The sequence below is a fragment of the Sceloporus occidentalis genome, unplaced genomic scaffold (genome assembly GCF_023333645.1).
Source record: "Sceloporus occidentalis isolate IW3139 unplaced genomic scaffold, rSceOcc1.0.p SCAF_32, whole genome shotgun sequence".
Taxonomy (NCBI): Eukaryota; Metazoa; Chordata; class Lepidosauria; order Squamata; family Phrynosomatidae; genus Sceloporus; species Sceloporus occidentalis.
The window spans coordinates 3,289,011-3,315,846 of record NW_028317012.1 but is presented as its reverse complement, the minus strand read 5'-3'; the positions used below and the strand labels follow the sequence as shown (position 1 = coordinate 3,315,846).

Genomic DNA, 26,836 nt, shown 5'->3' with positions numbered 1-26,836 from the left:
AGCAGAGATATTCGAAAAATCTGTTACGTTCATGTGAATGAAGTGCTGAGATTACCCATGCCATATCTACATCAACAAGCAAGAACGTTCATAGCAAATGACCCTGTCTGAGAGCTCTAAGGATATAAGATCGGTTGCAGGTCAGTGAGAACATCTTGCATGAAGAAAACTGCTTGGTAAGAATTATAGAGAAATACAATCATATCAAATGGTAATTAGTTGATATCACAAAATAGTCAACAATTAAAATGATACAATATGTACATTCACATTTGTGTGAAATAACACTTAAGTCAGTTTTCATGACCTTCAAACCAAAGTTTACAAATGGAAAGAAGCCCAGCCATATGAAAGCCAAATTGACTGACTAACACCGAGGCCTTTCTAAGCAGTAAACTGTAGTTTCACAGTTAAAATTTACATTCAAAACAGCGACATGTAAAATCTGGAATGGTGGACTTTAGCATAAAAAGATTTTCACAGTCCTAACCGTCTCTTCTGTTGGAAATAGGCATCAAATCTTGCTGAGGCGTACTCCTAAATGAAAAATGATAGTATATATTACACATGCTGGCCCTTTTGCTAGAAACCAAAGAGTAGTCTCTTTACAAATGCTGAAAGACTGGTGGAAGTTAACATATCTCGAGCACTGTCTGCATTTGGAGAAGACCCTATCCCATATGGACCAACAGTCCTGGAATTATGGAGTACCCCAGAATAACACCACTGGTGAACCCCAAGGATATTTTAAGATGAAGAAGCAGCTACAATACACGACTATAGTCTCACTGGTCCATTTCAAGGCTCTGGTAGAGTCACAAACTGTACATAAAGAGGATTTCCTTCTGGTCCGTGTATGAATGCTCTATCAACAATTACATTTCCTACTTTTGTTTGGGCCTTTAAGATGACCTTGAACAATGAGTGCTGAGAATACTCACCATATAACCAAACTCAATAGAGGAGATTTTAGCCTGCACAATGGACCACAGACCCCAGAAGAAGTGGGATGCAAGAGCAAACCTATAAAACACATAAGCATATTTCATTGTATACATATAGGCAAACATCCTATTTCCATAACTATATGATGTCATATCATGGCACTCAGCAGAAAGGGACGGGGATGCAGAGGGGCTAGCTGAGGCTGCTGCCTGGGCCAGGCATAGGGCAGTGCAGAAGAGAAATATGACACTGGTTAGGAATTTGCCTGCATGACATGTTTGTTATTACACAAAACCAAACTACTTGACAAGCAATTATTTGCTTGTCAAGTGTCCCTGCTTTGATAAGGTAGGAGAGTCCTAAACTTCAAAGACAATCTGACCCAGGACCTGGCAGTACCTTGAGGCAGCCTAAATAACCTAGCACTAGAGCTTAAATGTTTCTTTTGACGGTAACACTTACCTGTTAACTTCAGTTAACATTTCAGTCTCCACTTTGCTCCTTTCTTCATTACTGAGGTTTTCAAATGCAGGATAAAACTCTGCCATGTAGCTGGATATGAAGTGAAGCTGCAATACAGTGTTAATGTAAATGTGTCTGCAAAGGATTATATATATTATTTTGTATCTTTTTTTAATGTGGCAGAAGGTGTCCTTACCTGCTGCTTTCTTGTAGGATACTTTGAAAAACTTCCTTTAAAGAAGGGGAATTTCTCATAGGTGTAATCATACATCCATTCACAGAAATGATTCCCAATGTCAAATCCCCTGAAATAAACAAAACTGTAACTGTAAGTTTCTAATACTCAACAAAGTGCAAGGTAAACAATATTTATATAGCTCTATATATTATCTATTCAAGTTGCTTTAAATAAGGAGTACGTAAGGCGTACGTGAGCAGTTGAAAAACCTGGATGAGCAATTCAGACGCTGCCCTTTCCTTGGCACAAAGAGGCATTTGTTTCATTTTGAAACTGACTTGCGTCGAAGCACTCAAGGTGTCCTGTTCCATGACACAGTAATCTGAAGCCTAATTGATGCCTCCAGTAACTGGTCTCAGCGTTCAGACCCAACAGCTTTTCAACTTTGTAACCAACAGTGACAAAATTGTGGTCAGAAATGAGCATGCATGCAGAATACGGCACAGGGGCGTTAAATGTATCAAAAGAAGGAGGTCTACTAAACCTTCGGTCAAAGCCCTGTTGCTTTAAATAAGGCTTCTTTACCGCACTGTGGATTGGAAAGCTAGTACCGCCTAATAAGTTGGCGCTCTAGTAAAGTCATAGATGCACCTGTCTTTGTAGTTATGTAAAAACATATTCAATATCTAGCCTTGTTTTAGGTATGTAGAGATGGGTCCAGTAAAGCCCCTACCTACTCAATATGGGGGGCCAATACACATAATGTATCCCAACACCAATACATCACTCAATAAGCCCAGTATCTATTCATTCACAGGAAACTTCTGCTTCTTGTTACAAGTGTGAATGACATGTCTACTATCCCCCCGAGAAATAGAGAGCCAAGAAATGAAGAGAAGCTGATTTCATAAACATAGATACTAATGATTACAGTTTTTTTCTATTCAGTTAATTAAGCTGAGCCAGCTCAGTAAACTGGATCAATTCCTGAACTGGATCAGTCGCCAGGTTCATTTATACTGTGAGCCAAGCCTCTGCACGAGTCCAAGGATTATAGGGTCTGCTGATGTCATGCAGCCGTGACGTCTTCTAATCCTAATTAAATGTGTCAATCCGTAATCTATGTTCCCATGACAAGCATTTATTGCAAATCTGCGAACTAAATAGCAGCTCCTTTTAAACTCTAACTTCCACATAAGTATGAAATACATTGATTTATAATCCACTGCACTCCCGGCTGGCACTGCCATTTATCCATTAGGATCAAATTGCTTTTATTACAGTTCATTGCCATAATATACCATACAATGATTGGTATTTTGATCTATGTTTATCAAGCAATACTAAAAGAGTCAAGCAAATGAACAAGCAAAGTAAATATTTGATTTGATCAGAAACAATCCAAACAATGTTTCTACAGTAACTGCTACAAATTTCATCAGAGCTCTTTTTATAGCCCGGTCTCTTCTTCCTCCCCCACTAATTTCACTCTCTCTCAAAGTCTCTTCCAATTCCCCAAGTCCCTGACTGACTCTTTGATCGGGGTAGGGTTTCAGAAGCAGATTCCTACAAGACTGACTGCATGTTCATGTACAGATACTCTCAACCCTGTCCATATGTATCATATTCCCTGCCTTGGGGTATCACTTACAGGTATTGTCCCGTGAACACTCATTTATAAGATACAGATTATGCGATTTCTTATAAACTAAGTAACTGTTTTGAGAATGTTACTCGTGAATTTTCAATAACCCAAGGCTACAATACCCATGATACATATACACACATATACACATATATACACACACAGGCAGCTACGACTGTACACTCTTTACCTGTAATTGTAGCTGCTGTATTCAAAGTCTATCAGCATGAGGGACTGCTTCTCTGAATTCTCACTCCCTTCCAGCAGTAGGATGTTACCTGAAAGAACAACATGTGTTTTAATGAACATGTTATTGCAGAAGGTATGTTCTCCGCATGGCCAGTTAAACCAGATTTTCAGCTCAAGTAGCATAACTGAGGGCCAAATAATAACAGCCTTCCAACTTTTGGCCTAGAAGTCCCATCACTAATGATGGCTGATATTGTGAGTTGTACCCAAACAAGCTACATAGATTTTCCATAATGATACGATTTCCTATGCAGTATTTCTATTTCATGCTAGAGAGCTCACCATAGAGCGCAGAAGTTGTTTATAAAACTGTTCTTTAACCCCTTCGTGACAAAGGCTGATTTTACTTTTTGTACCCTTCGTGACAATGGCCGTTTTAACATTTCTGCGCTGCTCGTGTTTAGCTGTAATTTTCTTCTTTCCCGTTTACTGAACCCACACACATTAGATATTGTTTTTTTCAGGACAAGAAGGGCTTTCTTTAGATGACATTGTTTTGATTGTATCATATTATTTACTATTAAAAAAAGTATAAAATATGGTGACAAATTTAGAAAAAAATGACTGTTTCTAACTTTTAGTTGAAAAATCTTTTACTCATCTATAAAAGGTAATCAAAAAACCTGCTAAATAGATTCTACTATTTGTCCTGAGTTTAGACATACCCAATGTTTTTATGTTTTTTTGCTTTTTTCTGCACGTTATGGAGCAATAAGTACAGGTAGCGTTTTGCTATTTCAAAGCCATTTTTTCAAAATCTGGTAATTCTTCCCCCCATGTGCCATTTCGGGTATCTTTGAACCCGGCCAATGCAATTTACCCCATCAAATCATATATTTTTGAAAACTAGACAGCCCAGGGTATTCCAAATGCTAGTATTTTAACCCTTTCCAAGCACTTATTCTACCATCAGCCTTTGTCAAACTTTATGGTAGTAATTTTTTTGCATTTATTTTTTCACAATAGATCGCTTTCTGCACCCGTTTAAAGACGTGCCCGTTTAGGCACGTCAATTGTCGTTAACGACTTGAATTTCGGTGACGTGCCCGGACCAGCAATTGTCATCAAGGGGTTAAACTAAGGCAGCATGTGCTCAAGAAAAAAATAATAAACGTTCCAATATTTTCAGTATTCAATGTTCCAAAATATGAACTTTTGAAATCCCAGGATAAATCATAACACATGGGCCCCATATTCAAATACTATGTTCAGCTGTACCAAACCTCCAGGGAAAACCACGCACAACAGTCATGACATATGATGTATAGGTTATTCTGAATACCTCAACTGTATCACATTACACCACACATTCCTATGTCTATAGGAGACCCAGAGGCCCATAAAAAAACCAAAACACAAACTTACCTTCCTGACAATCATTGTGACAAAACACAACAGGGGAAGGTGTGCCCTCCAACAGAGCCCTAGAAGACAAGACAGGTTTTAAATGAAACTATTTGGCTTTAGGGTAACACTTTTCTTCTGTTTTATTTGGGGGGGGAAATGAACACTAAAGTTGTAAAATGTGTTATATTATAGGATTCCAAAACTGTAGCAGTTATATGGATAGTACAAAGAAGTCCGCAGTGTATTATAACAATCCACACAAAGTGTGTGTTCAAGAACCCCAACCTATGCTATAATTTAAGGTTCTATAAGAAAAGGATTTAGGAAATAAACTTTTTTTAAATAGTTTTTACCAATGTTGCCCGGTAATCTATTTTGCTCCCATGGATATTGAGAAATGTTTATAATGAATTTTAGTGAAGATGATTTCCCTTGAAAACAGGACTGTTTAAATAATAAAATAAAGTTTGTCAAAATGTTAGTTGGTTTATAGCCAAGCATAAATCTTCATTTATTGTGGGGATAGCGTGTTCTGTGTACAATAAACCTGCCTAGTTTCCGGCAGTCGTGCTTGAACAGAATACATAAAACAACTACAAAACATACTTATTATGTCTGGTGTATAATCACTTACCTTAGATTAGCCATTTCCTTGGGGAGGTTGTAACTCAAAAACTTATTCAGCTTGCGGGCATGTGATTCCCGAGTGAACTTAATTTTCAGCACCTGCTTAAGGTACCTAAATAAACAAGACAGATGCAAGCAAATCTCTTAAGGATCATCAGTTCAACATGTGGCATTGAAATCTCTACAGCGATATTTAAATATTAGATTTTATTCTCTTAATAATATTATTCCTCATAACTTTCCCTGGATCGCAGCACATTACAGGAAGGCGCAGGGTGGCTGAACACTTCTTCTTCTTCACTGATGCTGCCAACCTATTATGTCTGCCCTCCAGGTTCAATGATGCTGAACCCATATTGAACGGGAAAGTGTTTCTTTAAATGATTCACATAAGGAATCTTTCTCACCGTTTCTTATGTAAGTGAACTTACCCAAACTTAGAAAAGATGTTACAGGAACAGCTACGTGGTATTGATGACAAGTATATTTAGAAACGTGGGGGCGAGAGTATGGTGATTAAACCACTAGTTTTTATTCTCAGATTATGCATCATCAATTCTTTCCATGTCATGACTATTAATAAGAATATACAGTATATGTATATCAATATAAAGCACAGGTGCTTTGATACATTACAATGTATAACTGTAGTTATATATATTTATTGGAAAATCATCACACTGCAACAGTAGATATTTTTGTAGAACTTAAGTAAATAAAAAGGAACCTACTTCTCCATAGTCCCAAAGAGCCACTTGGGCTCCTTGTTGAAAGGCATACTCATGCCGTGAAAGCGGGCCATTTTCTCAGCTATTTCCGCCGACATATCTGGTAAACCCAGCTCTTCAGTCTCCAGCTTCCGGCTCTAGAGAAACAAGAGAAACAAGTTAATGGGGAACCTGCCACATTTCAAATTTTAATCAACAATGGACAGGGCTGAACTTCACCCAAGCTAGCCTCTAGAAAGTCAAGTTATACTTTAGATGGACTCTAGTAATTAGATCTAATCTCTTAAGTGTAACCAATGGTTTGAAACTAACATCACTAGCATTTTTCAAGTGACCCTATGACCTTTACACCTATATTTATAAATCGAGCACTGTCTTCAGGTAGTTGATTCAGTAAACGTCCTACTACTTTGTTTCTGGCAGCTGTTAAGTAGTTGGCCAAAAAAGTAAATGTGACAATCATGCACACGGACAGCTACAGCTTGTATAGCACAATTCAAACTGTGGACTCAAAACATTTAATCCACTCCATTCATTGCTACAACCATGTCTTACCGGGATGTACTGCTCTAGACGTCCTTGTGGGAAGATCCCATACAGCTTGGGACCTAAGGATCGCTCTGCTAGGATAGCAAACATTACACTCTCCATGACCATAGCTTCTGCACCCTGTGGGACAACATGTTACAAGAGTATAGTTAAAATAGACTGAACATTTTATGTTCTGCAATATTGTTAATGTGTTAATTAACATCATTCTATAAGCGACCCCTTCAAGTACATTTTTCCAAGTTGCTCTGGTAGGGGAGGACACTGAACTCATCTCAGACAGCAAGTTGCCCAGTAAGACATCTAAACTGATCAATGAAGCAGCTAGTCCACTTATGTTAATCCATTCAACTGCAGAGCAGCTCAGAACACAGCAGATGTGTCAGTCTACAGACACGGGAGAATTAAGAGGAGTATTAACCTCCATATACTGGACATGCGTTATCTTCACTCTGCATGTTCTCTGTCTGGGCTGTGTTGTGAACTAATACAGGTCAGAGGCCATTAAGGGCTGTAATCATACCCAATGCTAATTGTAGACAAAAGGGTTAGAACTAAAGGTGTTTAAGTTGCTGGGATTTTCTATTTAAGTTATAACATTTGTTTCATGTTTCTGCTCTCAGCCATTGTACTGCAAAATGAAAAACCAGCCTGCGTGATTTCGCATTGGCCAATTACATTACTCAACACATAGTTTCTGGGAAGATCAGAATAAATGTACATCATAATTCATTCCCAAGTCTTGGCTCATACAAATGGTGTAACTCTGCAACATTAATTTTAGCTCCAAGGAGGAACGGAGTAGGCAGAGCATGACTAATAGACAAAACCTGGCACTAACTGGATTGCCAATGCCACCTCTACCTCAATGACCAGCATTTACTGGGCTCAATATAGAGGAAAGGTGAATTGTATAGGTAAAAGTCTCACTCCCTGTAGTTGTCCCCATCTAAACAAGACTTGCCTCTTTGTTTTATGTAATCAGTGTTTATTTTGTATTCAAATCACCATTCCCAACTATTAAGTAACATGTTTGGTTAAAGATTTACTGTTCCTGGCAGGTTTGCAAAGGCACGGTTGCCTAGAAATCTATCAAACAGAACCGAAGAGATCGCTAGTAAAAATACAGGCAGTATGTTCCTCTAATTGGATTACTTTTTCCTCATTTTTTTTTTAAACCAGATTCACTAAACCAGATTCACTTGGTGTCTTGTGACACAAGCCTGACTTCATGATTCAAAATTTTACTTGATAATGGGATTACTTCTTGGAAGGGGTTGGGCTTTCAATACTCCAAATGTAGTTTATAATGCTGTATTTAGTTACAGAAGTGTGAGATTCAGCATCTTAAAAACTAGGCGGACAAGCTAACCAGTTGCATGGCACAAGTGGAGCCAGTGATGGACAGAGCCAGGTGCTGTGTCGATATACCATGTCTACCCGACAACGCATCCAGTTCTACCAACTACATTTTTCCATCTCAGTAGCAAGGTAGAACATTCTTAGTATATCTCAGTAGAGCACTATATTGCCTAAACACTATTTATAGCGTGTACGTAGGACACACAAAAGATCTACACAACGTGCTACCAAGAAAATTCTGTATGTAAAGGGATGATTGAAATGGTTTACTTACTTGAAAGAAACTCTCTCTCTGCGTTTCTTGGTTTTCACCCTTGTTACAAGACATCTATTGAGGACATAAAAACATATTTTTTTACAGACTGTTTAACTACACTTTGGACAACTTCATCAGAAACGTAAACATACCACACTAGACCTGTGTATCACACTCACTCATTGCAGAGCATACAATGTAGTCTAAGAAGACATGTCCTAGAACATAGCATCAGACTGATCATGTTGATGAAAACAAACCTATGGGGCATTGCTAAAAAGAAAGGGTCCATAATGGAAGAAGTGAAGGTCTGATGGACCTTAACACTAAAAACTGTGGTATTTGAACTGACATTTGTGGTTAAGCAGTAAATGGGAAGAATGTGAACTGAGCAACTATGTCTATGTGAAGTTTAACATTATGTTGTGACATTTTGTACATAGCTTATATCTGCACTGTTGTGCTACAGACCGAGTGCCGCCTAGATGGGAATTCTACAGACATTATGTTGTATCATAAAACGCTGTCAATGTAGTAAAGTGTGAAACAGAAGTATGACTACACAGCTGAACGGTGGCAGCCATGTAGTTTGGTTAGACCTTGAAGGCCTCAATACATTTTACTTCTACCATTATAGCACAGTGACTTTACTCGTATTCAAGTGCTAATGAATAAAAGTGAAATGTACACCGATTGATACATTTTAAAATGTTAACTGCTTGTCCTGGTCATCTGCAGAACCCACAGATGTCTAGTGCATGTCCAGCTGCCACAGAAAACCACGGAGGAGCAGAGTTGAGCTCATCTTGTATAACACAGAACAATGCCACTTTGTAGCACTACGGCCAGATCTCAGTAGGACAGAAGCAAATTCCATCTGCGATTCCCTGCACACACAGTCACAAGACAAACACAGGACCTATTTCATTATTTTCACTTTGTAAACGTAATTTTCAATGCCAACACAAAGCTTTTATTGATGAACATACCTGTTACATGAGTTTACCAAAACCCCTGTATGGAAACATGAAGTTAAAGAGAGCACGCAGAGAACAACAGTTCTTATAACCCGGTAAAGGACCCAAAATATCAAACCAGCTTTATAGGTAGTGAAATCAGAAACCAGGTTTCCATAATAACTTTACATACCGTATTAAAATGATGGAACCAGCCCCTTTGTGACAAATTTGTTTGACAACTCAAGGTAGAAAAACATGTTCTTTGGAAAATTCTACAACAGATACATTTAAATTTTATATCATGTATTGATCTAAAGGAATATAAAAACATGGAAGCGTAAAGACTAGTTTTTAAATCTAATACCCTTTAGGAATACAAATTCAATATATTGAAAGGTTCTGGGAGCAGTTAACTCCACCATGAACCATAAAGGATTTAATCTGTTTGAAATATTGGGTGAATTACTCACACAGCGGCAACCTGTACCCTGCAATTTTAAAAACGTATGCACTAAATATTTTGAGAATTTGTGGTTTTTCAGGACCAGACACCACATCGCTCATCATTGAGGTCTTCTGTATTTGGGATGCATGACATTGACACTCCCCAAGCAAGCAGCTGTCAAGTGCCATATAGACAAGACATCCCTGGTGATGTCTGCAAAATAAATGTACTATTCCAGTTATATGCATGCCTAACAAATTAGCAGCAAAGCATTGTTTTAGCTGTTATTTGCCTCGGAAGCGTTATATGTTTCGGCAGAGGATATGACTACACATCATGCTGTGTAAAGGCCATATGGTCCTTGATATCATGTCATTCCTCTAAATTCTCCCAATGCTATAAAGCACAAAAAATCTTGCAATGGTATTATTGGAAACGTGGGTCCTGTGTTGTGTCACTTACCATATGGGGATCAGCCCCATGCCAGACCAAAATGAACTAATGGATCTGTTCTTTTGGGCCATCAAGCAAAAATATAGCTTGTTTGATTAAGTTGGTTTGGTAATCTTTGAAAAGGAGATATAGTGTTAATTAAGAATTTTAGGCTATGATTATTAGGAGACACTTTACAAAGCCCAATTCTTAGTGCCAACTCAGAACTATGTGACTCCCTTCACTTACTGTACATTGTCTTAAAGTCCTGTATGCAAAGAGCATTACCCAAGTCTCTTGCAGATTCTACTTGATGGAGAAATAAACTTTGTAATCTTTGCAAATAATGAGTCGTCCCTTAGAAACGGACCCAATGGTAGAAAATGTAGTGGTGGATTTACTATCCCTTTAAGTGCCCGTCTGCAGACTCGCTACTTTGTTGAGCGCATAACACACAGAGTCCATTCTGGACAATCCTAATTAAACTGGTCACGTTGTAATAATGGAAATGATTAATAATCAGTGCTTATCAGTGGATAAAAATGTCACCGCAATGGAACGGCTGGAAATGTTTACCCAGAATTATTTTTTACTTTATTTTAAAAGAATAGTGAAATAGATTAAATTGTTGAGATAACATGGCAAATATTTGTTTGGGATGACCTACAGTCCATGTAAGACCACTGATGTTGATGTCACATTAGTCCATCTTGGTCCTAAGCATGTCGGCCCATTTAAGAACATCATGGCATAAAGCAGACTACATTGCATGCATAATAATTGATAGATTAACAGTATTAACATTTTAAAGCTTGATAGAATGCTCCGACTTCAGAGGTCACATACTATACCGTGTATCGTGTCTGTCACCTGGAAACCAGAGTGTGCAAGGCACGATCGCATGGGTACGCCTGCAGCAAAGAACACATGCACATACAACTAAAAAGGTATAACACCCACCCCAGCAATGATTAATCTCCACCCGCACACAACCCTCCCATAAGGAAGACACAAGTTCACGCTCGCCTCCCATAACAAAATAACATTTTATACAAAATTATAGTCTTCCCTGTATACTGTAATTAGGAATTTTTTTTTGGAACATTACACGTTTGTGGATAATTATTATAGAAGCCACAATAATTATGACATTATAATAATGTCAGCTTTTGCAAATGGAAGAGAGTAGTGTTATTAATATTTGTCAGCCATGTTCTGATTTCAAGGAATCCATTTAGAGATTAGGGGGTGGGGTAAGTTTGCAAAAAGTTCAGAAGTTGGGGTATCAAACTAGTGAAGTCTATGGTATCTTTGGATACAGAACTGTCTCTGGCTGCATAAAATTTAAGGCATTTATTCCTACAGATTTCACATTTTTTGGTAAATCTCAGTCTTAGAGGTTAAAGCAAAGATCAAATAGCAAATATTCTCCGCAAAAGGAAACGCATTTTACTGACTGACTGAGCTTTTAAGAGTTAAAAGCTATCCCTTTGGATCATAACATGGCAGCCAAATTGTACTACGGTACGGTTTTAGGCAAATAAGAGTAATCCAGAAGGTAAATACAATCAGGATAGTCGATTTAAAGCAAAAGCATTGAATGTGCATGGTTTAATATTATAAGCACCGATAAAGTATGTACAGAACATTTCATTTTGTGCCCTAAATCTACAGCATTGTATGACACCAAGTTATGCATAATCAACTAAAGAGCATCATCAGGCTCGAGCTGTTAAAAATAAATCCAACTAAGGATGATGGGGATTCTAGTCAGCTTGATGGCCATAGGTTACATGTTGAGTATTATATTTTTTATTGTTTCCAGCAGTTACTGTTCAAGGATCAATCACAATAACTGTTACATTTAACAATTTGGACATGTTTATGTCAAAAGATTCAATCACCATTCTAGTGAACATGTTCAACGTTCTACCCTACTCCATCCGCACTTAAAGGGTTATGAAAACAATGGCAGGAAGCCGACGAGGAAGGAAAATGTTTGTGATCCCCTTCGCTGTACTCCTTTCTCATGACTTTTATATCTTCTAATCAGTAAACGCTCTGCGTGGAATTACATTGTTAATGATCATTACTAACCGAACGCTGAATGTTTATACAGCCTAAAGGTTTGTTGGGTTTTATTTTTTATTTTACAGTTACAGTTAATATAGTTGGTTAAGGGTCACGCGGGTTATGGTTGAGCAAGCGTCTTTGTATTACGGTAGCTGCAGCTTAACAACACTAGGATTCTGGGAGTTTATAAACGCCTCTCACCAGGTGCAATTCTCAGATCAAAGGCAAGTTGGCAGCAGACTCCATTGCAGCAAAGATATATCTCATTGTCTCAAAGTCCAGGACACTCCTGTACCTGGCAGGACTTTGCTCCTGGACTTTGACCAGAAAAAGCACTGCAAAGCAAATACAGAAGCTGCCAAAATAGACTACAGTGAGCTGTGAGACACTGAAACCGGAAACCAGCTTCACATGCTTCAGAAAATAGCCTGCTGCTTTACATACAATACAGCTACCAGCAGGAAGGCTTGTTAAAAGGGAATCCACGAGGACCAAGTTCTGCTCCTGTGATACTGTTACGCTGTCCACTTTAATACCAACTTAAAGTAAGTTAAGGGAGAATACCTAGGTCTCTCCTATCACGTGGTTCATGGCCTCCCTTTTTCCTTAGAGAACTGCATCTCTAACACATTTAAGGGCATTCTCAAGCCTACAAAATTGTGAACATGTCCTCTTTGACAATCCATAACCACATAATCTGAACTTGGCTACTATGATTCGGCTGCTCTATTCTGTCTCAAGCTCTATTAATATTCTTGTACATAGTTCAAAGAGTAGTCATCAGGATAAGGCATTGGCAATAACTATGTTGTCTGAGCATTATGGGCACTGTAGTTTTACCACGTATTGAGAACTACACATTGGCTACCTGAAAAATTTCACAGCCGGTAAGACTAAAGCTGCACAAACCAGTCCCAGCAGCAGCATTCCCCAGAAATTCACCAACTGGCCTTGAGGTCTATGTGGTTTCTGGACTTCAAGAAGAGTCTTATCTTCTACATTTAAACTATAATAAAATGCAGAAAGCTGTAATCGAAAGTCCCTTTGATCTCTGCAGCAATAACTAGTTGCCCTGGCCTCACGCGATATTTGTCAAATAGATACATCGGATGATAACCTTGGCACAAAGAAATTACTCCTAATTTCTACAAACACAGCCTTCCAATAAGTTATTTTTATTGTCCTCTGGAGTCACCTTTACATCATTAACTTTAATGACATGCTTTTTACATATCAGTACAACTCCTTCCCTGTTTAGGGTTACATTTTCATTGAAAGGTGACTGAATCTTTCCAAACAATGTTTTTTTTGCGGATGACTGAACCTTGAAAGTCACTGTGTACAACAAACCGAGCACTATATCACTTTATTCAAACAATGTAATTCAATCTCCTCGGGCTACCAAAAGAGACAAAAATAGAAAGCACTTTACCATGTTGGGAACAATTGCACAAGGATCCTGCTAATGCACCTTTGCTACAGGATAAGGATAACAAGGATAATGGAACATTTCAAGCTCACCCACCTGTAAGATGGCTCCATATAATCGAAGCAGGACACATCTGGGTTCATTAGCCACCAGCTTTACATCTTCAGGTAAAGCGCAACGGAACAGCATATTGCTCAACCCACCTCTGAATTATATTAAAGCAAAAATAAAAAGAATTCAGTGACGGACTTTAATTGAGAAACGATAAAACCGGCTATACTTGATCTCTTGGAGGTTTATTGGGCCAACATAGAAAAAGATGAACAAGAGACCTCTGAGGAAATGGTTTTCTATGTTGACCCAATTAAAGGTATCAACTTATACTAAAGAAGACAATCTTCTACTGGAAAAATCCGGCTAAATCATTTTACCGTACCTAATCAACAGAAATGTACAATTTTACTAAGGATGAAATAAAGCAATTCTTTGAATGGACTTCTTACCAAGCTATGCCGCAAATAGCGTTAACGAGGACAATTAAAAATAAACCCTAGATTGAATGGAATATAATAAACTCCCAGGGTAAAGAGGTCAGTGTTTGAAAGAGGAACACAACTATGTGATGTGGAGCCAAGAGTAGAGGATGTGACAAGGCCATTTCCCAACTTCAGAATTTTACAAACTGTGATCCTTGGCATATTTTCAAATAATCACAAGACCATTACACTGCAGGAGTGACACCAGAGACTTACAGTGTCTGGAGCTCATGTACTGTGCCACATTTAAAATTAAATCAATAAAAATACACAATTAATCTCCTATTTGCACAAAGACATATAATCCTTCTGAGGGGTATTCAAATATCAACACAAATGTGATTTAAATAATTTATTCTGCATAGTTGGTCTATGAAAGGTTTGTGTCTTTTAAATCTTTGATTTTATGTAGATACTTTTGCCTTGCCCCTGATAATCTTATATAAATTTTAATTAATCATTGTCTTTTTGTACTCCTCCAAGCCCAAAGCCAAACAGAAAGCAGATCTAGATTTCTGGAAATACCATCTTTAACAAACTAAAGAAAAATAACAAAAAAATGATATAACCCAAGAAACACATTTATGATCAGGAATTTGTTCTACAAAAGAAGATACATTGTGGTCACCCAGTCCATTCATTTAATGAACAATTTGTTAATATAATATTTATAATTTATATTCATAACACCTCACACTCCAAACATAACACACTGAATAATTTCATTTGAGCTGTTGCTTATTTACAATATGTCTGATCTTAGATCTTAGGTCTGATCTTAGCCCAGATCCAATTTTTTTTTTTTAGACAGAAAGTGCTATACTAAAAAAAGCACAATTGTGGTGCAAAGTTCTAAAAGTGTGACAACCAGCAGGGACATTTCATTGCCACAGGGTAGCCCTTGATATATACAGCCTTTTGCCAAAACAGATGTGTCTTTAGAAATTGATTGTCCTTGTCCTTTAGGTAGAGCCACAAAAAAGGGACCTTTGTTCCCTGGGGTTAAAAGAAATATACTGATCCATTAGGCACGTTTCACTGTTTACTATTGAGTTTCATTAGTATGCTGGACCAGGCCAGTTGATGTAATTGAAAGATCTCAGCAATACATCTGGGGAACCTGATTTTTTTAGAAGGGTTTGAGCTGTCTCAGGATCTCCCATGATTTAATATTTGGCTTTCTCCAATTTTTTTCTGGATTAATCTTCAGGGGACTAGTCTTTAATGGACAAGCCATATCCCTTGGAGAAAGGGAGTGGTAGCAAGAACTTCTCACAATAGTAATACTGGGAACAGAATCCCTGCTCAAGAAGATTGGTATTTACTGTTTCTGGATGAATACCAGAAAGCTTCCTATTAAGCAGATAGAAATGTTCAATGTAACCCAACAGAATATTTTCTATTACCCGCATTTCTTACTATAAATGACCCAAGAAATAGATGTTAACAGTCATCAAAATTAGTCAATTAAGGGGAAATGTCCCAATTTTACCATTTGCACCATTTCAAAGATAGACACCTTATCTAACTCATTTGAATGCAAATGCTGAAGGCTAGTTAACAAACAAATTGTGGTAGATATCACATTCTTGTGTGTGGTAAGAATAAAAGATGCCCAAGGCTCTGTATTGAAATGTAAATATCGCAGTCATAGTAGGGGCGGTGAGCCCAAAGAGATTAGATTTAAAAATGTACAACAAAAGAAGACCTTGCAATCTAAATAGAAAGGTGAGCGGTATGGGATAATTATAAATACCAGCAAACCCCACAACCAAGACACTGACATCTCAAGGCTGCATCACAATCCCAAAATCTGTACAATGTAATTGTGATCCAACACCAAAAGTCATTTAATTGGATGGTGAAGGACTCTGGGGGAGCCTGTAGAAGGCTGAGTTATGTGATCAGTTCAAGGCTACGCGCAGGATTATAGGCAAAGGGCGGAGGAAACGTGAACATTTATGAGCCCACGGGTGGGGACACCCATCATACTGAGGATGCATGTAAGTGCTCGAGAAACCCATATTCTTATAAGGGGCTTCAGTAATACAGATTTGAATGAGTGGGATCAACAAAATATAAAGAAGAAAGATGCTAACAGGAAGTAGAGGGTTATGTGGCAGATTTTAATGAGTGGGATCAGTAAAATAGAGCAAATGCTACTCGTCCTCAGAGAGGGGCATTAACACAAGCTTAGGGGCTGATCGCCTATGGATGGCAGAAGCTGGTGGGTCTATGCAACCCCGGCACTGACCGTATAACAGTGATCTGGAAGCGATCCTCCTCTAGGTGTCTCCAAGCCCCCGCTAGGAACTCTTTGCACCAGCGGTACGCCTTACGCCTAGTGCGGGCATCCGGCTCCTCTTCTTGCGCCCGACAGCTCTCCTCCTTCTCACGGGTTTCTACTTCATCCGTCACCGCGGGCCGCTGTGCGGTCATCAGACCCCCGGCAGAGCTTATGAGCAGCTCCAGGGTATTGGGCAGTTCATCCCCGCAAGAGAACTTGGTCTTCATCCTGATGAATGAACGGTGCACAATATATATATATATAACTATATTAACGAAACCGGGGATTTGGCTGGATTCGTGGAACACTCGGGGCTTTTAAATTGTCTAAACCGTATATTCGTTCTTTATCCGAGACAGAAGCTGTCGCAGTCGCAACTCAACGAATTATACAGTTTATTCTGCAGACAACGTACGTCTATGACACATACTGCTGGCTGCTGCCTTTTATAGAATCCTTTCCTACGTCACAAAGGCCATTGCCGAGCTATAGCCTCCCATGAGGGGAGGGCTGTGATTGGCCGACGGCTTCAGCATTCAAAGCCGAATCTTTAGGGCAGCGATTAATGGTTGCTCTGGTGACACGTGTGGCCGCCGCTGGTATTGCATAAAAAGTGGTTTAAGAGGCTGCTGCTGCAGTTGCCATAGTTACCAACTAATGTGTGCCAAGGATCCTACTGCAATTGTAACCAGACCCCACGGATGTCGAACAAATAGACATGGCTGTGTGTCTGGCTATTTACAAGGAGAAGCTGGCATTTGAAGAAAACACAAACAATGAATAAACCATAATGAAGACATAGGCCGCTTCCTAAACAACAATACTAAATAATTACCCCTTGAATTGGAATGTGCAAAAATAGACTTATGGAAATGCCAGTGGAACCCATGTCTGTGGCCAGTGGAAGTACCCACGCAAGCGTGATGACTAATGTCATGTTGATTAACAGTGTGTTCTTAAGATTGTGTCTGATTTAATTCCATGTTTGTATTGCCGACAGGGCGGTAACTACCAAAAGGCGAATAGGGCAGCCACCTAGGGACCAAACATTCTTAGGGGCCCATTCACAGCTGCTCCTTTACTTACTAATTGTCAATCAAAGACCCTGGTGTGTCAGGGGGTGAGAAGAAGCAAAAAAACTTTTGGAAAAGTGAGGTAAAACAGGGGAGAATAAATCCCACCTACACGTGTCTTAGATGGTTTCTTACAGGGAGGTCAGGGGATAATAGATTTACCTAACAGAGGGTGTGCGGTATTTTGTAACACAGGGGATGTAGCTCAGTGGTAGAGCGCATGCTTTGCATGTATGAGGCCCCGGGTTCAATCCCCGGCATCTCCAGGACTTCATTTTATATTTACTTACAGTAATGTCCAATAAAAGAATCAAATGTGATATTTTGTTTGCTCAATAACATAAGCATTTACTGAAGTTAATAGAATATATATGAGTTTATAATGCATGTGAGGTGTACTTACAGGCTATGTTGTAGGCACAGACATAATAGCAATTAGTTTGCCTCCCTTTCACTTACAACCTGTAGTAGAATGAATGGAGTTTTTTGGGAGAAAGATAAAAAGTACCCTTTTTTCTTCAATGCTAAACTACTAGACGCTACGCAGAACCATACGCAACAAAACTCGGTTGCACTGTGTGTTCTGACACCTTACTATCAGAACCAGCATTTATTTCTTCAGCAATTTGAGCTACTGTAGCTCGTCCTTTGGATTTGACCACACGGGCCAGCCTCCCCCACTCCACGTGCATCAATGCCCATTTATACTATTAGAAAGCAGAACAAAAAGGCTGCGGATATAGCAAGCTTTCCAAATTCTGCATGTTCTGCATTTTCATGTTAGGTTATTGGTTGATTTTCTATTTTTATTATTATTTATTATTATTATTTATTACAACAACCTTGTGATCAGCTTTCCATCACAGTGCTCTTATAGTATTGTTACTCTGATACTTTTTTCAGATATGCTTTCAATAATGCATACGCGCAAATATGATGGAAAGTATTGATTTTTGTAATTGTGGGTAATCCTGGTAGGCCCTAAAATCTGGAGCTGTTGGTTTCATAATGAATTAGAACAATATCCTCTAACATTTCAACTATGATTGTATTTATCTTGTAATCCTTAATAAATAAAAAAGTAAAATATGATTCTTGTGTGGCATCTGTTGATTCTCTGTGGTGTGATCTCTCAGCAAAGCCTAATAAGACTTAAAATTTTTATGATGCAAGAAGAACCAAGGATGGAGTTTTAACTAATAAACACAACACAAAGCAAGAATTTAGCTTGTGCCCAGCAAATACTATTCAAAAAAACACCTATCTAAGGCATAAATATTGAGGGATTCCATTACACTATATAGCCATATATTGCTTAGCCGCGACTATGTCAATGTACCACAATGGTTTTTCATTGATGGTTTTGGAGATTAGGGTTTGTATAACGAATAGATCAAATGTTATATGGTATCTCACTTATAATTAATGTTTTTTCTAGATAACAAGGTAAAGATATTCTCGAATATGTCTGAAAATATCTGAATGTTATTATCTAACCAGGGTCCTAGGAGTCCGTGTGGCATAAAAACAGTCATCCACGGTCTCACCTAATGAAGAGACTAGACTTGACAATAGATTCCAACCACTTTCTCCCCCCTGTTTATTACCATACTTGCCTCTTCAGTCAGCTTTAATATACCGTATTGGCTCGAATATAGGCCGCACTTTTTTCCCCCACTTTAAGTCTTTAAAGTGGGGGTGCGGCCTATATTCGGGGTCTAGCGCCCGACACCCGGGACATGCAGTCCCGGGCACCGGGCATGCAGCGGGGTTAGGATAGGGATCCCCCGCAGCGGTGCAGGGGACCTGCATCCTACTCCCCGATACGCTCAGACAGCCTCCCCTGCCAGCACTTCCCACGGGGGGGGGTGCCGGCACGGGAGGTTGTCTAAGTGCATCGTGCGGACCGTCCGCACGATGCGTTTTACCTCTGCCCCCCCCCCCCGACTTACCGGAGCAGACTCCCGGGTGTCTTGCGGGGCTGGCGGAGGACATCTATGCAATACCTGTATACAACTTCCGACACCGGAAGTTGTATACGCGTATTGCGTAGATGTCCCCCGCCGGCCCCGCAAGACACCCGGGAGTCTTCTCCGGTAAGTGAGGAGGACAGTGGCAGCATGTCTCGGGGGGGGGGGGGACAGTGGCAGCATGTCTCGGGGGGGGGGGACAGTGGCAGCATATCTCGGGGGGGGGAGGACAGTGGCAGCATATCTCGGGGGGGGAGGAGGACAGTGGCAGCATATCTCGGGGAGGGAGGACAGTGGCAGCATATCTCGGGGGGGGGCAGAGTGGCAGCATGTTTTTTTGGTGCTTTTTTAAAGGAAAAAACGTTTTCTTTAAAAAAGCACCAAACTTTTAGGGTGCGGCCTATATACGGGGGCGGCCTATATCCGAGCCAATACGGTAATTTTCCTCGTAAAGTACCAGTGTCCCAATTCATAGATTTCTCCCATGACCTGTTTAAAAAATGACAGTATTTTTCCACTGCAACTATAGAATCTAACTGTCCATAGTTCACAAAACAAATATGTATCAAAGTTCTCCAATGTCAAACACAACGGAAAACAACTGTTAGTGCGAGCAAAGTTTGTTTAACCCCTTAACACTCACATGTTTCTCAGCGCCATAACATTCCATCAAACACATGTTCATATATAACAACATTTTTTCATGTGAGTGAGCCATGTAATTGGTTCCAAAGGTTTCTTTTACTGGAGAAAATTGTGACTTTCTTCTCATTCCTTAGTCCTGCGTACTTTGACACATCCTCTGCACAAATCACCTATCTTGCCACGTCTCTTACACTGTGATATACTGCAATGTTAAAGATAATACCGGTTTTAACTTGGTGTAATGATTGTATACATTTTGCTTGCACTTTGACCTCAATGAATCCAGACACGTAACTTTCTTAATTGGCCAACGCCAATGTTCCAAACAATTGAGTCTAAGAGTCCAACGAGAGACATTAAGGGTGATATAAAAGCATATCTATGATTGAAAAGGTAAGCAAACAAGCACTATAAAGTACCACAACTGATGTATAAATATTAGTTAGTTTTTTGTGTGTGGTGGTGGGGCGGAGAAAATCTACTACCACTTACGACGAGGTGGTATTGTATCTGCCCCTGAAATTTGGGGGGGGGGGGGTATGGCCATATGAGCTTAAGTAAAGTATCGCATGTATATGATTCTAGAATAACGAGCGATAAATCCTCTCTTGTACCATAACTTGGAAAGACTCTGGATTTAACCAAGAGCCTGTGAAAATGAGAGCTGATCACCAGGACTCTGAGTTAGTTTGTCTAATCTTGGGGCAGAAGAGTAATGTATGTTAAACCCTACTCCACACTCAGGTTCTGCTCACTCTATGCCCCTTTCAAGACTATTTGAGGGTAGTCGGACTGGTGATCCAGACACACACACACACCGCTTCACACTTTTTGTTAGAGCTAAAGCTAGTATGCTTACAAAACCTGATAGAAACAAGGCATGAAATCAGTTTAGTTTCGGTTATTCTCTGAAAGCCCTTTCTTTTGGAGCCTGGCCATCTAACCTATTTGACACAGCTAATGGGTCACTTTGGTCTTATTTAGAATGAACTTTTCACTCAACAAACATACTTCTGCTATGAGGTCATTTTGTTCCTACGTGGAACTAACCTTTAAACTGATCGTTTTTTTTCTTTCTTAATCAAACTGATGTCCTAAGGTGAAAACCCATTTGGCCCTTTTTAATCTGCCTATGCTCCTGCCCACAGAGCAAAAGGCTATACCAGTTCCTGGTAATCAGCTGTCATGCAGACACTCAAGGAAGGGTTCCTACCTATTTTTCGATTACTGACCCCTAATGGAATGCCCAATACATACCCCCTCTGCCAGACTGTGGAAATCATCACCACTCCTATTAGGCAGGGCTACCATCAGAAATCTTGGGGCCCAGTACATGCTTAAAAAGCTGCAATGGGTGTTTTTTATTTATAATTTCAAATTATGGTGCGACAATGTGTTGAATGGAACAATTGGTAGAACAGTGTCCCCTGGTGCTATAATATAAGAATTACATGTTTTCTTAATCGCAATTTAATGCATTTTTCCGCTTAAAAGCCTTCAATCTTTATCAGTGTTTGGTCTCATCCAGCCATATACATATGCAACGCATGTTATCACAAACAACCCCTCTCATCTGTCTCATTTTCCTGTTTTAAAGTCTTGAACCTTAAAAAGTCATACAGCCATATTCCTATTGCATGTTTTAAAAAAAAAAAAAAAAAAAAAAACACCTCCCCGTCGGGGAATCGAACCCCGGTCTCCCGCGTGACAGGCGGGGATACTTACCACTATACTAACGAGGATTGGCTGAGCAAAGTCACAACTTTAGATCATATCAATTAGTTTCCTGTTCTACATCCACCAAATTTTATATGGTCTACCACCAAAGGTGAGTGTTATGGCCTACCAGCACTCGCACTGAGCACTATTATAAACGATCCGTCAGCTTCTGCTAGATATGTCCCTGCTGCTTGAGGTTATATAAAATAATAAATGTGAAGGCTGATGTATATTAGCCTGTAGTTGTGGGAGGGGCTATGGTTATTTAACCAACGCCTCTCCGTTACCGCGGCTAACGTTGGCTGATGCTATACAGGAAGTGATGTCACGGAACTTCAGGAAGGAATATTGCGGTTTTCGGCTAGTATTGGCAGCGCGGGATGTCTGCGTTTCAGGACTCCTGCAAATCAGGTTTTTTTGGGGTTATTTGAGAGGGGGCACCCTTCCGGTTATACTTTATTTTCTTATTGCCTGCTTGGTCGTTTATTATCTCATTTACGGGGTCTACGTGGGGTTTTGTTGTTGGTACAGACTGCTTTGCGTATGGAGGGCGCTGCGCAGGTGCTGTTAATCAAACATAAACCTTCCCAAGCATGTTTTTACTTTCTTCGTTATCTCTATATGTTTCTTTTACGAACAAAGCAGTTCACTGGAGCTATGCTGGGTACTTCTCTTGATTTTTATTGTTTATATGTATGCATGGCCACACAGGTGCACTTCTCATACTCAAATGTTACTAAGCATGTTTAACCCTTTTACTACCGATACCTGTTGGATACCTCTAGTCCTGCGCTACACATCATTAAGCACGCTCTCTTTCCGTCATGCTTTTATACTGTTGAGCTCATGTTACTATGTCTGTGCTTTTATGGAGGTTCATTTCCTTATCCAAGCGTATTTACAGTCGCTCGCGATATCGTTATTGGAGTTACTCATTGTATGTTACAGCTGGTCAATTACATTGGTGGTTGTTGGAGTACTTTCACATTATACTTAATTCCAATTATTTCCTGTACACATCAAATTCCATAACTACTGGGAACTTGAATATGATGGTATACTGTATCCTGAGGTGCATGGTGCAGAGAGCATCTCGTTAGTCAGGTCACGTGGTTTGTGTATGAATTTGTTACCCTTTCCACTTTGTTATCCACAAATGAGAGGTTGTCAATCGGCATACAAGCTACATTCGCTAGTTTACTCTGTTGGTCTCCTACTGCTTCTGCTAGGAGGCTGTTCCATGTACCAACTATAATTTTCTTCATGTTACTCTACACTGTTCAGCCTTGCCATGTGATAAGTCTTGTATGTTCTTATGTATTCACTGTGCTGGTTCTTGTATTTGCAGATTAAATATGTTGTGTATTTCTGGTAGTAGGCACTGTTGCTGTACTCTTGCTGGCCCCTGTACTCTCGCTTTAATAATAAATACATTTAAAAAAAAAAAAAACAACCTCCCCGTCGGGGAATCGAACCCCGGTCTCCCGCGTGACAGGCGGGGATACTTACCACTATACTAACGAGGAGTGGCTGATAATCTGTGTTGATGTCACAGAAGCTGAGAATACACTTGTATCCATTCGTTTCCTCATCTACATCCACCAACCTTAACAAGACCGACCATAAAAGGGGAGTAAGCAGTTAACATTAAGGAAGCATTAGAATCTGAAGTTATGATGGTTTAGTACAGGCAGTGAAAGAGGCTTAGCAGCTCAATATCATATGACTTCCCACAAGAAAGTAGAGTTTGTAAATTATAATAAAACACTAACTGTATACATATAAAAATGACCGCACTAGGATTTTCACAGAAAAATTATATACTGGGTTAAAAACAGCAACACAACATTTTGGGTCCTCTTGATAAAACTCCCAAAGCTGGGGCTAAAGCATTGAATCTCTGTATGTAACCCACTATATATTATGCAATTTATATTCTGCAAAAATTCCAGTGCCCTCATTCTTCATGTAAATCAAATGTGCCATGAGAGGCAACTGTATAAATCAGTATAAAGTAAATATTTATTAAAATTGGAATCGACTCCAAAAACAAAAGAAATGCAACACACATACCAATAAATGTGACAGAACATCACCCTTAGAAAGACATAATTATCACAAACAACCCCTCTCATTTTCGTGTTTTAAAGTCTTGAACCTTAAAAAGTCATACAGCTATATTCCTATTGCATGTTTTTTAATAATAATAATAATAAAAAAAAAAAAATCACACCTCCCCGTCGGGGAATCGAACCCCGGTCTCCCGCGTGACAGGCGGGGATACTTACCACTATACTAACGAGGATTGGCTGAGGAATGTTTGGATGTGAAACAAACTAACAATAATAATTGCATCAATCACACACTTAGTGTAGACACAAATAGTACTTGTGTGTTGTCATGTCAAGGTGTCAACGCTCTTCTTAACCAAGAACAAGCAATAGCTGTCATGATGAACTCGTATAACGTAGTGCATGCATGGAAGGGTAACCCAGCAGAGGTGGTTAGTGTCTTTGTTTAAGCATTCAATGAGTTAATCTGAGGTTGATTTAAATGTGTTTCTTTATGCCCTCTGTATCTGTTCTGGCTAGAGGTGTCATCTTCCCAAAGGACCCCTGTGGTGATTCATGGCCTAACAGATAAGGACCCTGAGTTATAGGAAATCCATTCCTATCACCTTTACCCCACCATAACTTATTGGCACATCAAAGATGGGAACCAATTCTTGGAAAAGGTGTCATATAATTGGACATGTGGTCAGAGGGGTGTTTTCTTGAAACAGAGTGTGATTTAGGGACAATGCAGTGACCGAAAGGCAGAACTCCATGATATACTCTGATCAGAACAACATCGTAAGAAACCATCTGGACTTAAGGAGTTCCCACAGGCCTGCTTATTGGAGAAACTCGTGAGTGAGGGTCCTGTGTTTAAGTCCCATTGTTTTTAAGAACTGTTTGCTGTTTTACTTTTATTTTCTATGTCTTGTTTTTGTAATTGTGGCACTGTGTAATCTTTGTCTTTTTGTTATTAAAATATTCATAATCCAAGTCTGTTTTTGGGCTCTAGTATTGATATCCACAAACCCTAAGAGAGGATAACACGTTACCGTATTGTTATTAAGTTCTACAGGATATATATATATATATATATATAATACTAATATAGATAAAGGTTCTAATTCGGATTTCTCCCGAATCCGGTATCAAGATCGTGAGTGGTGGCAGACTACCTGGGGGGATACAGGCAGGATTTGGGGGTTAATTTGGTGTAATTTATGCCTTGTTAAGGGGTGAAGTTAGTAAATCCAGAGGCCTGGTGCTATTAACCCCTTCATGCCCACGCCCTCCACACAGTCACGGCTTGGCAAGTAGTCCTGACCGTGACAATAGCGGCTGAGGGTTTCTGGGTGGAAGGGCATAAAAAAACCAAACCCCCTGCCTACAAGTCTATTTTATGACTATTTGAGGGAAGAAAGCCTTTGACAACCATGAACTACAATTCCCATCTACCCAAATACTGTAGTTACATTCACATTGAATCCATTAACAAATGGCCGGTTAGCTCAGTTGGTTAGAGCGTGGTGCTAATAACGCCAAGGTCGCGGGTTCGATCCCCGTACGGGCCATTCTTTTATTTTCATTTTTTCAGTGAAATCCGTAGAGACTTCCATAGAGCAGGGGTTCTTGTGATATAAACAAAACGAGCCCCAGAAAGTATGAAAAATATGAACGCACTGTTTATCTGCAGTGACTTTGTATACAAGTACATATTGTAAGCAGGTATTATAGCAGGAAGAAGCAGGCTTTAAACTTTGTTTCTTAACAGCTGGGTAAAATGGTCCACTTCTGATTGAATTGAGCACTGCTGTGCTTCATGTTAAGTCCATTTTAAATGTTTTTTGTTTTTTTTTTTTATTATAAAGGAAAGTGGCTTCTGGTATGATGGAACAGAGGGATTATTTTACATTCCTGCATGTGGATGACATCACAGCAGATTTTTCCAGCTGTGGGAAATATCAGGAATTTTGCACAGCAGCTGTAAAATGAGCGTAAGCAAGAGAACTGCTGTCCAGACACACAAAACACAACTGTCTCCCTACGTTCTGCGCACCCTGTGTAAAACACACAACAGCAGGGGTGTCCAACTTGCAGCCCTCCAGTTGCTGCAGGACTACAACTCCCAGGTCCTTAGCTGAAAAAGAGCATTATGGGAGATGTAGTCCTGCAGCAGCTGGAGGGCTGCAGGTTGGAGACCCCTGCACTACAGGGTTGCTTGGCTTCCCAGTTTTCAATTCATGGTACATTAGGCTGCCTAGTCCTCCTAGCACCTGTAAGTGACCAAGTGGAATACTTACAAAGGTACTACCTACCTGGAGAGTCTAACTGCCACCTCATTAATTCAGCTGAGAGAATAGCATTACTGGAGTGAAAATCCCCTTTCCCCCTTTATATGATATCAGGACAAAGTCAATTTCATCATAACAGCTTTTTAGGCACAGTGTTGCAGTCTGCTTCCCCCCCCAGAGTTTAACTGGTACCATTTTAGGAGCAATTTTTTAATTCAAAGAAGGGTAAGAGAACATAACTAATCATGAAAGAGGCAGGCAGTAACAAAAACATCTTAGTTTAATGTAGGTTTACAATTTCCTATTTTATTGGCATGAGTATTTAACTTAAAAACTTTTTTTTTTCTAGTATGGTAAATCAGTTCTTTATGGAAAAACAGGAAAAGAAAAACATAAAAATCCTCACAACACACTTATTTACATTAGTATATACAGTTGTAAGTCTATACAAAGGTGAACAACATGACATACTGCCAGTACATTTTAAATTCTGTTGTAGCTTTGTAAAGTGCAACAGAAAAAAAAAATTAAACAAAAAGTTCTGACAGCTGCATTGAAATGGGTACATTTTTACC

General features: G+C 39.5%; 1 protein-coding gene and 5 non-coding genes across 7 annotated transcripts; 2 read left to right on the top strand and 4 right to left on the bottom strand.

Annotated features, from left to right (window-relative positions):
• Positions 1-477: 477 nt before the first annotated feature.
• On the bottom strand, positions 478-16,736 carry LOC149298490 (choline kinase alpha-like). 2 transcript variants are annotated; one of them, XM_089487344.1, is made up of 12 exons: positions 16,477-16,736; positions 13,783-13,891; positions 8,367-8,420; positions 6,737-6,850; positions 6,185-6,318; positions 5,461-5,565; positions 4,845-4,903; positions 3,421-3,508; positions 1,604-1,712; positions 1,408-1,514; positions 942-1,023; positions 478-537 (listed from the first exon to the last, which is right to left on the bottom strand). In XM_089487344.1, the coding sequence occupies exons 1-12, from the start codon at positions 16,734-16,736 to the stop codon at positions 478-480; spliced, it is 1,281 nt and encodes a 426-aa protein (XP_089343470.1). The 2 variants fall into 2 exon arrangements, with proteins under 2 accessions (XP_089343470.1, XP_089343471.1); XM_089487345.1 differs by lacking the exon at positions 8,367-8,420 and having other exon boundaries at positions 16,477-16,583.
• Positions 16,737-17,776: 1,040 nt separating this feature from the next.
• TRNAA-UGC (transfer RNA alanine (anticodon UGC)) lies at positions 17,777-17,848 on the top strand. The gene has a single exon. It is a non-coding gene; the product is annotated as a tRNA-Ala (tRNA).
• A 4,019-nt stretch (positions 17,849-21,867) lies between these two features.
• On the bottom strand, positions 21,868-21,939 carry TRNAD-GUC (transfer RNA aspartic acid (anticodon GUC)). The gene has a single exon. It is a non-coding gene; the product is annotated as a tRNA-Asp (tRNA).
• Positions 21,940-23,370: 1,431 nt separating this feature from the next.
• On the bottom strand, positions 23,371-23,442 carry TRNAD-GUC (transfer RNA aspartic acid (anticodon GUC)). Its single transcript has one exon. It is a non-coding gene; the product is annotated as a tRNA-Asp (tRNA).
• A 707-nt stretch (positions 23,443-24,149) lies between these two features.
• On the bottom strand, positions 24,150-24,221 carry TRNAD-GUC (transfer RNA aspartic acid (anticodon GUC)). Its single transcript has one exon. It is a non-coding gene; the product is annotated as a tRNA-Asp (tRNA).
• Positions 24,222-25,467: 1,246 nt separating this feature from the next.
• TRNAI-AAU (transfer RNA isoleucine (anticodon AAU)) lies at positions 25,468-25,541 on the top strand. Its single transcript has one exon. It is a non-coding gene; the product is annotated as a tRNA-Ile (tRNA).
• The last annotated feature ends 1,295 nt before the right edge of the window (positions 25,542-26,836 follow it).

Bases quoted from the DNA above. Each gene is read 5' to 3' on its own strand.
- LOC149298490 (XM_089487344.1), bottom strand. From the start codon at position 16,736: ATGAAGACCAAGTTCTCTTGCGGGGATGAACTGCCCAATACCCTGGAG. The intron at 13,892-16,476 runs GTCAGTGCCGGG...AATATAATTCAG, and splicing joins TTCCAGATCACTGTTATACG to AGGTGGGTTGAGCAATATGC. The intron at 6,851-8,366 runs GTAAGTAAACCA...GTTGTCCCACAG, and splicing joins AGAGAGAGAGTTTCTTTCAA to GGTGCAGAAGCTATGGTCAT.